The following is an 11369-nucleotide window of genomic DNA, read 5'->3' on the forward strand; positions in this document are numbered from 1 at the left end:
TTTAACCACATCATTATATGTTACAACCGCCTCCCCAAGTATATATTATTACAAATTATCACATTCGTTACATAATCACCAACATTACAAATCCTTGCAATATTTGGCTTCATAAGTAAACATCGTTGTAAGATTTAGCAAACTTAAGTACAAATCGAGGTAACTTCATAAATACACATCGCTACTGCATCAAACATATAAATCGTTGTTGCTTCAAACGTACAAATTGCTACTGATTTAAATATATAAATCCTTCATGTTTCAAACGTATAAATCATTGTAAAAATCACACCCTTCATAAGTACATATCGTTGTAACGTATGGGATTCATACATCGTTGTACGATTTAGCAAACTTAAGTACAAATCATGGTAACTTTATAAATCATAAATACACATCACGAATGCTTCAAACGTATAAATTGCTGTTGTATCGAATGTACAAATCGCTACTACATTAAATGTATAAATCATTGCTGCATTCAAATGCACAAATCGTTGTAAAAATTTAGCCTTCATAAGTACATATCGTTGCAATGTTTGGCCTTCATAAGAACAAATTGTACTAACTGTTTTTCGAGGCCCAGAAGGTGGATAGGTACAAATCGATTTATTTCAGTATGAAAATAGGTATTATTTAGCATGAATAGTATAACCAGTTGTAAGATTTAGCATTCAAATTAATAAATTGATTTATTTACATAACGAAACCTTACACAAAATTCATCGAAATGACAGAAGTTTTGGTAATCCGACAGTGGTGGAGAAAAAACCTAGAAGGTAGATGCAGCCGATAGTGGCAACGGTACTCCCACTACACAGACGATGACAAAGGGTGCTCCAACAACATCAGACGATGGCAAAGGGTGCTCCGACGGCAGCAGACGATGGCAAAGGGTGCTTCAACGGCAGAAAAGGGTGCGTCGGCGGCAGCAGACGATGATAAAGGGTGCATCGTCAAAGGAAGCTCATGTTGCAGCAGATGGTGTATCATCAAAGGGTGATCTGGCGGCAGCATAGGAGTTTACTACTTAGGGCAAAAATGGAACATTTGGACTTTGAAGAGTTAAGATCATCCTCCCTTTTCTGGATGGAGGACATTTTTATCCTTTTCTTAAATGATCATTTCATGAAGGGAATGGCGGAAAAGGGTACTTAAGTCTTTGCAACCGCACTGAACTCTGACGTTAATTGATGCTGACATACACGAGGATACAAACCCCACATGCTTATATATGTGGTACTCATTCAGACCCCTGAACATGCACTTGCGTGTTTGGGGGGGGGGGGGAGACATATAACCTGCTTTGTTAACAGTTCCTCACTTTTTGAAAGTGGGATTATGGGAAGGTCCCCATGATTTTAGGAAGGGAGTTTGTGGGGGAGAACCCCACGGTTGTCAAGGGATTTTTATTTAAGAAACCTCACCACCTTCTCTATCCCATCATGTTTTCAGTGTGAAAAAGAATGAAGGAGAGAGCTTGAAGGAGACCAGAGAAGTTGTCGACTGAGAGAGAGAGTCGACCAACTGGTAGCCACCCTCCCTCCTTGAGTATTATTATGAAGAGAGAGAGACAGATGACACCGACAACCATGGTGGTTGCCCGCGTCAATCAGACAAAAGAGAGAGAGAGAAGTCAGCAACTATGGCAGTTGTCAGCAATAGTCAGGGAGAGAGAGAGAGAGAGAGCAACCATGGTGAGAGAGAGAGAGAGAGCAACCATGGTGGTTGCCGACTCCATCAAACGAGAGAAAGATGAGCTGCAACTATAGTAGTTGCTGGCACCGTTAAACGAGAGAGAAAGAGAGAGAGAGAGAGAGAGAGAGAGAGAATCCTTTATCTCAGCTGGCAACTGCAGTGGTTGCTGACACCATCAGACGAGAGAGATAGAGAGAAAGAGAGGTAGGACCCCCTTTCTCGACCGGCAACCAATGTGGTTGCCAGCACCAAGAGGGAGAGAGAAAGAAAGAGAGAGAGAGAGAGAGAGAGAGAGAGAGAGAGGCAACCATGGTGGTTGCCGACGTCAGTCGGACGAGAAAGAGACGAGAAAGAGGCAGGACCCCCTGTCTCGGTCGACAACCAACATGGTTGCCAGCACCATGAGAGAGAGAGAGAGACGACATCGGCAACCATGGTGATTGACGACGTCAGTCGAATGAGAGAGAAGGAACGACAAGGTCGGCAACCAAGGTGGTTGTCGCCGTTGCCCAATCATGGGGAAGAGAACGCGAGATAGAGGAGAATACCCTCTATTGTGGTTGTTTTACGAGCTGCGGACTGAGTCTCTATCTTGGTCGTGTTCTTAAACAGACCAACTTGGTCTAAAGCAGACCGAGATGGTCCAGCCCCTTAGAAAAAGAACCAGATAGAGAGTCGATCACTATCTGTCTTGGTCTGTTGGTTTTCAAACTAGACTACCTTGGTCAGGGTTCGACCCAGACTGAGTCTAGTTAAATAGTATAAGAGTTGTAACTCTCTGTCTCAGTTTTTGTTATAAACTGAACCAGATTGAACTTGATGTGAGTTCAGTTTGTATCAAACTGGGTCTGGGTCTAGTTGGTATAATTTGAGAGATAGATAGATATTAAACCTAGACCAAGCTAGGTCTGGGTTGGGTTCAGTTAAACTAGAAAGAGAGTGAGAGAGAAAAATGGTTGGTTTATAAACCAAACCCAATTGGTTTGGGCTGAACCCAATGTGAGCCTAGACCAAGTTGGTTGGACCTTATTCGAATATATATATATATATATATATATATATATATATATATATATATATATATATATATATAGAGAGAGAGAGAGAGAGAGAGAGAGAGAGAGAGAGAGAGATGTGAGCCCTTGGGTCAACCAAAACTAGGCCCAATCAGTCAAATCTAGATTGAACTCATACCAAACCCAATTCTAACTCGAACTAGTAAAAAGATCAAACTGCCCTTGTAGCATGTGACCCAACATATGATTAGTAAAATGGTTATAACTCCTCACCCCGAACTCGGCTTTGAGTGAGGTTTAGTTTATTGAAATAGGAATGCATAGATAAATCTGCATGTTCTGTTTTCATAACCAAACCCATAACACAGAAAATGAGGTCTAACATACTATATTTGATAGAGGTGGTTTAGTAATTTATAAAATATAAGAAATGTTGGTATAATAATTAAGTGAGTTTTTATGTAATATACAAATTCTAATACTACTACGAGCGACTCGACTACAGGTTTAGAGTCCAGCTCTTACATTTGAGGTAAGAGATATTATGAGCATTTCTAGTTAATAATACACAATATACGTATTTACTTGTATGAGATGAAATTATATATGTTCGAGAACGTGGTCGTTTACCTTTCATATTATGTAGTTGCATTTTAGAAATTTATATAGATGCATTCCTAGGAGATGGAACATATACATATGAGTTAGCTGCTTTGTAGAAAATGATTTCATGTATTTATGAGTTTCAATATAATATGCATGTTAGAGAGATGTATTTTAGACAGAAAATACACATTAAGATTTTGAAGAACATAGAACTACATGCATGAGAACAAATTTGAGTACTTGAGTTAAGTTTCATTGAGTCCCTTTTTAGTATGATTCACTAAAGTTTGAATTATTTTAGCATGCTTGACTTAATCTCATAAATCTCAAAAGTGGTGACCTGTGAAAATGGCTACCTACTAGAAAGAAAAGTGTGAGTCGTCATAGCATGAGCCACCAAAGGTTTATTGACGTAGAGACACTACATCTGTTGCAGGCTTAGAGAGTTAAAGTTTTGTAAATATTAGAACCCTAAAAAGACTGAAAAATTATTAAGTTTCATAATAAATGAACTTAAGTTAGTCCATGTGGAAAAATTAGTGTTGGATAATGTATCTTAGGGTTTATATTTCACACAGTGTTTGTGACTCTAGGCAGATCAGTTAAGATAGGATATAGCATGAACCATAAACCTTAGGGGCAAGTATAGCACCCAATCTGACTCCCTAGCTAGCTATGAGTGGGTCCTTTTTACTACAATGTCTTGTGATCCACGGTAAAAAATCATAAAGAGTAGCTTTTTGTCTGGTCAACACCGTAGAATTAGAGTATTCTACACAGATTGCTACTCTCATACTAGGCTATTACCGGTATAACCAATTTAGTGTAATAGTTAGCATTGAGTGAGTGCTAGCTTACTAGTTTTGAAGAGATTAATAAAGAATTTAAAAGAAAGTGACAAAAAACTAAACTTAGACTAAGGGCTTACATTGTAAGTTAAAATTTTAAATTGCTTATAATTGTTCCTTAAAAATTACAACTGTAAATTTCAAGAGTACCATTTGAAGCAGGACTTGAAGATCTGAGGTAGTCACTTCTTTCACAAGTGTTTATAAGTGGCCATAGAGTGGAACATAGACTTTTATTTCATGTTTTTGTATTATTGAACCTTATTATGAGTTCGTACTTTATGTTACGGATGATGTAGCCTGTGAGACTCTTGCTATGAGATTATAGTACTTTATTTAAAAAAAAAAAATCTGCTATGGTTCTTCCGCGCTTACTTTGGACTCTTGCTTCTGAGAAGTAATATATGTGAATCCAGACTCAAGAGATCTCAGATCGAGGTGTTACAGACATCACGGTTTCAAAATGCGTAGGGGGATTCATTGCCGCAAGGTTGAAGTTGGGTGTACCAATGTTGTCAAATCAGAATCGGAGCCAAAACAATTTTCAAAATGATTCAGAGAATTGGCCGATTATGATTCTTGATGAAATTGATCACTGAATCAGCTAATTTTTAACCAACATATGACACATGTCAATAAAATATTAAAAACTATTTTAACCCCTTTTAAAAAATATTAGAAGAAATAAGCTCCATATTGATTTTTGAATCGATTTTTGGCCAATACGAATTTGAATTGGTCAATTCAGTCTGATTCACAACGATGCTGATAACAATGGGGTGTATTCTCCTGTGGGCAATGCGTTCTTCGAGGGTTTTACCAACCAAATGTGCAGTCAGCAATAGGGTGTTTCTATTGTCCAAGCAAAACAAAAAAAACTACAAAACCATCATACCATTCCTTGATTTGGCCAAGACTAGAAAAATATGTCAAACATGCTAGTTCACTACTCAAAATATGTCAAGCATGGCCACTTGTTTTTTTTAACGGGCTTACCCTTTTGTCGCCTAAAAAATTAAACACCTTGGTCCACCACCTGTCTAAGTTAGGCGTCATGCAAGTTGTCCCGTGAAAAAATCAGGCATCATGACTTCAACCAAACAAAAGGGCAAAACTGTCAAGAAAACAGTAAAATAACCATTGTTTGTTATAATTTTCTAGTTTGCAACCAGTCATGGTATTTGCCAAAAAAATTAGTCTCATTTATGCCATTGTCCATAATACTTAAAAACAATACAATATATTTTAACTTTAGGGAGTAGAAACCATACTTCCATAGAATCCAGGAAGCAGGACAAATTCGTTAAAGATGAAGCAATTTTTTGTTGCAAATAGATCAGATTTGATCCGAATCTGAGCATAGATCCAATATGAATATCGATACTAATATTTCTCCATTTTGCAAATTTAAATACTTTCTTGGATCTTGGACAATGACTTAATCCATATTGGAGGTCTGAGAGAGGTGGGAGGTAGGAAGGAGGTGGTACAGCTCCAATAGGCCGGTTCAGATTGATCTGGATGGTCCGAACCATTCTCTCTCTCTCTCTCTCTCTCTCTCTCTCTCTCTCTCTCTCTCTTTCTCTCTCTCTCTCTCTCTCTCTCTCTCTCTCTCTCTCTCTCTCTCTCTCTCTCTCTCTCTCTCTCTGTGTGTGTGTGTGTGTGTGCCCCCGAATACAGAGACTGGGTTCGCAACTTGTTTGATACATAGACTCAATTAAATGTCGGTACATTTTCCTTTAAGACCCAGATCATTGTTCTTGAGCTAACTCAACCTACCTAGACGCAGTCAAACTTAGACATTCAACCAAGTTGGCTAAAATAATTGACCCAGCTGTGCAACGAGAGGGCTGGAGGAAAGAGAGCCTATTGCCTAAGAGCGAACCAAATGGGACCTATATGTTGGTCATTTGTAAAAGCACTTGCTCCTCTTGCAACTTCGAGGAACTGAATTGGTTAAGAATCACACCGTCCTAACCAAGAGATCTTGGGTTCGAATCCAACAAGGGCTAAACCCCTAGCTTGACTATTGGAACAAGTGGTAAAAGAAAAGACTGCAACTTTAACATCATCATCGCAAGATGCATCAAGTAGTCGTCTATATCTTTTTGTACAGTAGTGAAAGGCGCTGTTAAGCCCTTTGGATATTGGTCTCTCTGTTAGCTCGGGCCAACCACTTTGGAAGCTTTGGTGTGCAAGGCGCTGTTAAGCCCTCAAGAAAAACCTTCGTTTAGCCTAATATCCTAAGCCATCGGGGCTTCCAGGCCCTCCCTGTTCCCCAACTACTTCAAGGCAACCAAAGGGGACGTAGGGGAGATGGAACAACGTCCAATTGCGAACCCAGCAGCAACAACCAGAGACTTACAATAGTAAGGGCATGTTTGAAATCTGTAGCTGGGAAGAGCGTCATTTGAAGAAGTGGCAGCTGCCAAATCTATGATTTAGTTTAATTACAAAAAGGAGAAAGCCCCACACTTCCCATCCAAATGCATAAACTCCCATCCCCACGCTGAGATTCTAAACAGGACCACCAAGGTAGTTTGACCAAGATTTTGCCTCGGAGTTTGACCGGTCTTTGTTTGACGTATTCCTAACACTCAGAATATTGGAGAAAAGAAGAGGTCATGAGCCTTCTTTTTCCCCTAAAGATATCACCTCTCACAGCATCTTATATATTTCAGCCACCCTCCTTCCTCCAAACATGAAAAAGTCTTCGCCCTTTCATTGAGAATTGCCTGGTTGATGGGTGTAGTGCTTTTTTTTTGGCAAAGAGATTGAATCTCCCACCCTCATCTCACTCTAGTACCAAGCTGTCTGTCGGCGTTGATTTACGCAGTCTGTCTGAAGAGGAAGTGAAAAAGTTGAAGATCGTTTTAGAAGGAAGAAAGATGGAACAAGGCTTCTACAAGAAATTTGACCGCCTTTACGAACGCATGTGCAAGAAATACACCAAGGTGTCAGGATATGACAGGACGTTGCAGGCGATGATGAAGAGTATGATGGACGACATCCACCAACGCGACGGTAGCGATAAGCCTCCTTCCCTCTCCTTCAATTCGGTAAGGCAGGCCACATCGTGCCTGCTCGAAACGAACAAGCTAGTTGCTGAGGTGATACGGGAATCTGAAGAAGACATATGGAGCAACGCCGGGCTCGTCTCCGTCATCACCGACTACCTGGACCTCTCCTCCAAAATGTTGGACTGCTTGTACGATCTGCAGGGAAGTCTGAATGTTACCAGAGACAGATTGAAGATGCTCCAGATCGCCCTCCACAAGCGCCCGAATTCCGCAGAGGTGATGGCGAAAGCACTCGGTTCAGAGACTCCATGGCCTTTGCGGATGACTTGTGAAGTTTATGAAGGTAATCGTGCAGCACAAGGATATGCTGACGAAGGTGCAGGATTGGAAGGGCCGGTGGGATAAGAGGATCCGAGGCTTGAGGTTGCGTCGAAAGGTGATCAATGTCATATTGGTAATGGTGTTATGTGCCGCTCTAATATGTTCGATCATAGCAGCAGCTCTGAACGCTCCTCTGATGTTGGTGGCACTGGCGACCGCGGCCACCACCGTGACTGGTTGGGCTCCCTTTCTGTCATGGTTGGACGGTTTTTGGAAGGGAGATGTGGAAGACATGATGCAGCGCGTAAAACTGGGGAGTTCTATGGAGAACAGGAGCAAGCTTGTGATAGTAGATTTAGAGCATATCAACGTCTTGGTGAAGAAGTTAAAGTCAGAAATGAGTCGCCTGGAAAGTTGTGCAAGTTTTGCTGCCAAGGTAGGAGATGATTGTAAGGCGCTTTCTCTTGCGGTGGAAGCTGCAGGTGCTCTACCAGAGACCATTGCTGAGTTAGAAAAGTTTGTGGAAAAGTGCTGCAGCGACATTAAAGAGGCAAAGGAAGAGATCCTCCAAAGAATGAGAGATCACCTTCGTCCACATCAACCTCAGACAGATGCTCCTAGTTCTAAGAGGGAAGCAATCAGCAGATTTTTGCATCGCTGTCACATACATTTCTGAGATGAACTGAGATCAGGTGCAATGTGACTGCACAATTTATGTATGCCCCCCGCAGCTGATTACCCACCATCTGCTGTTGGAATCCACAGCTGATCATTAACCTTCTATTCATTTAACATGTTCAGTTCTTTTGAAGTATGTATCCACCAAGTAAATTTTCTTCAAGTAAGTTGTCAATTACAAGTATGAACCCGTTGAGTGCTTCCTTCATCGCCTCTACGGAAATCGGGAGCTTCTGAAGCGCGATCTTGAGCATCTTCAGCTTGTCTTCGGTGACATTCAGACTTGCTTGCAGATCAATCATGCAGTCCAACGTGTTGGAGCTGAGGTCCAAGTAGTCGGTGATGACGGAGACGAGCCCGGCGTTGCCCCATATGTCTTCCTCAGATTCCAGCATCACCCCAGCAAATAGCGTGTTGGTTCCGATCAGGCACGATGTGGCATGCCTTACCGAATTGAAGGAGAGTGAAGGAGGCTTACCACTACCATCACATTGGCGTCCATCATACTCTTCATCGTCGCTTGCAACGTCCTGTCATACCCTCACAGCTTGGTGTATTTCTTGCCCGTACGCTCGTATAGGCAGTCGAATGTCTTGTTGAAGCCTTGTTCCATCTTTCTACCTTCTTCAATGATCTTCAACTTTTTCACTTCCACTTCAGACAGACTCGTAAACCAGAGAGGAGGGAGGGAGATTCAGTCTTCCCTGCCAAACAGGGTTACACCCATCAATATGGCTGGCAATTCTCAATGGAAGGGAGAAGAGTTTGCTGAGAGAAGTTGAGTTTCAGGGAACAAGAAGGCCCATGACCTCTTCTTTTCTCTGATATCCCGTGTGGCAGGAATACGTCAAATCGAAGACGGGTCAAACTCCTTGGCAACTGGTTCTGTAAGAGAGAGAGAGAGATGTGAAAGGCCAAATATCGTCACTATTCAAGAGAGAGAGATGGTAAAAATTTAATATGTTTGGGTATAAAGAAATTTCATAGAAATTGCAAATTGTCCCCTTGAAGAAGCAAACAACCAATAATTGGTATCTTTAATTATCCATTGGAATCGCACAAAGTCGGATACATTTTTCCACTCCATATATTCATATTGGACTTGGACTTGGTCTGTAAGCTGTTCTATGCTGACCAAGCTTGTTCAAATAATTGACATTGGACAAGAAAGCCACCAACTAAATTAATTGAATCACCAAGAAGGGCTCCACCCTCTTGACTATGGCGATCATAGTTAGTTTGTCACCTAAGATGGGTTGATGACCACAGTTTGAAACCGGAAGAGGAGTCCCTTTTCACAAGCTTAAAGCTGGTTTGATCCCCAGTAGACAGGCCGGGGCAACCTCCTCCAGGGTTTTACCAATTGAAGGCCTGCCAATGTGCATTCAGTGTTGGGGATGGTGTTTTCCTTGGCCTAGCCAAAATAATAATAATAATTAAGTGTCACTTTAAGATGATCAATTCCAACCGAGCTCGATGTGATATGAATGGATTTGGGTATGTCTTAAGAGATTCAACTATGGAATTAGCGATGGAAGTTAGCGACGGATTAACGACAGAAACAAATCCGTGACTAAAATAAATAATATTTACGAAAATAGCGACAGAACAGATTTCGTCGCAAACGCCGTCGCTAATTAGCGACGGATTTTGTGACGAAAGGTTTTGTCGTAATAGTCGCGCCATTCAGCGACGTATTTTGTGACGGAATCTATTCTGTCACTATTTAACGATGGATTTGGTGACAAAATAGATTCATGTCGCTATTTTCGTATTTTGATTTACGACGGTGTAGCGACAGAATAATTATGTCGCTAAATGTCGCATAAATCTCTAATCCCAACCTCTTTCTCTTTACCTGTTTCGCTGCCTCTTCCACTGCTCTTGGTCGCCGCCCTCTTCCTCCCGTCGGCCTCTTTCCGACCCCCACCGTCCGCCGTTTGCCGACCGCTGCTCCCTGTCAGCCTCCCGGCGATGCGCAAGTAAACGTTTTCGTCGACAGGGGGTCGACCCCCCTGCGTTTCTGGCAAGGGGTTGACCCCCTGCATTTCCGTCGGCAGGGGGACCCCCTTGCGTTTCCGGCAGGGGGTCGCCCCCCTGCGTTTTCGGCAGCAGGGGGTCGACCCCCTGTATTTCCAGCAGCAGGGGGTCGACCCCCTGCGTTTTCGGTAGCAGGGGGTCCCCCCCCCCCCTGCGTTTTCGGCAGGCAGGGGGTCGCCCCCCTGCATTTCCGGCAGGCAGGGGGTCGACCCCCCCTGCGTTTCCGGCAGCAGGGCGCAAGGGGTCCCCCCCCCTGCGTTTTCGGCAGGCAGGGGGTCGCCCTTCTTGCATTTCCGGCAGGCAGGGGGTCGCCCCCTGCGTTTCCTGCAGGGGGTCGCCCCCCTGCGTTTCCGGCAGCAGGGCCCCCCCTGCGTTTCTTGCAGGCAGGGGGTCGCCCCCCATGCGTTTCCGGCAGGCAGAGAGTCCCCCCCCCCCCCCCCCCGACGTTCTGTGAAACTGCGAATGCCTTATTAAATCAGTTATAATTTGTTTGATGGTTCCTGCTACTCGAATAACTCTAGTAAAGCTAGAGCTAATACGTGCACCAAAGCCCAGCTTCTGGAAGGGCCACATTTTTTAGTTAAAAGGCTTATGCAAGATTTTTTCATTTGCCTCGGGTTTTTTTTTTGGCAGGTGGTAACTTTATTTTAACACAGTGTTTTTTGCAGATTTCTCAACGAAACTCGCTTGTGCTCCGCCACCCGTGGTAAGTAAGTAACAAAAACAATGCAAATTGGGTAAATACTTGTGGTGAGTAAGTGATGCAAGCGCATCACATGTTATTTAATTTATTGAATGTAACACTTTATTATTCACACACTCACTTAGTTGTTGATATCTGGGATTGCTTTGTTGGAGTTCGGAGATTATGCTGAGCATGATTTTAATGTATGAGAATAGAAGTGTTCTTATTTTTGGAGTACGAATTACATGTTAGGCATGGTAGTAGTTAGCGAGATATTGAAGTGTGTTTACTGCAGGTACATGTTTGACATTTGTTTGATATGAATGATTTCGATGTATTGCAATGTTTGATGTGATAGTATTCATTCTTGCATGTAGTTACTTTCAATTTGATTATGGTTTCCATGTGAAATTGTATAATGAAAGCATGCTTCAAATGAATATATCGTGTCATGAAT

General features: G+C 42.4%; 2 protein-coding genes across 2 annotated transcripts; both read left to right on the forward strand.

Moving 5' to 3' along the window:
* The first annotated feature begins 7056 nt into the window (after positions 1-7056).
* On the forward strand, positions 7057-7593 carry LOC149848509 (UPF0496 protein At2g18630-like). The gene has a single exon (XM_090004529.1). It carries the CDS (start codon positions 7057-7059, stop codon positions 7591-7593), a length of 537 nt encoding a protein of 178 aa, XP_089860655.1.
* A 52-nt stretch (positions 7594-7645) lies between these two features.
* On the forward strand, positions 7646-8185 carry LOC149848510 (UPF0496 protein At4g34330-like). Its single transcript, XM_090004534.1, has one exon. The coding sequence runs from the start codon at positions 7646-7648 to the stop codon at positions 8183-8185; it is 540 nt and encodes a 179-aa protein (XP_089860660.1).
* The last annotated feature ends 3184 nt before the right edge of the window (positions 8186-11369 follow it).

Source organism: Nuphar pumila, chromosome 1, assembly GCF_984573655.1.
Source record: "Nuphar pumila chromosome 1, dmNupPumi1.hap1.1, whole genome shotgun sequence".
Lineage (NCBI taxonomy): Eukaryota > Viridiplantae > Streptophyta > Magnoliopsida > Nymphaeales > Nymphaeaceae > Nuphar > Nuphar pumila.

Excerpts from the sequence above, each read along its gene's own strand:
- LOC149848509 (XM_090004529.1), top strand. The coding sequence starts at position 7,057 with ATGGAACAAGGCTTCTACAAGAAATTTGACCGCCTTTACGAACGCATG.
- LOC149848510 (XM_090004534.1), top strand. The coding sequence starts at position 7,646 with ATGGTGTTATGTGCCGCTCTAATATGTTCGATCATAGCAGCAGCTCTG.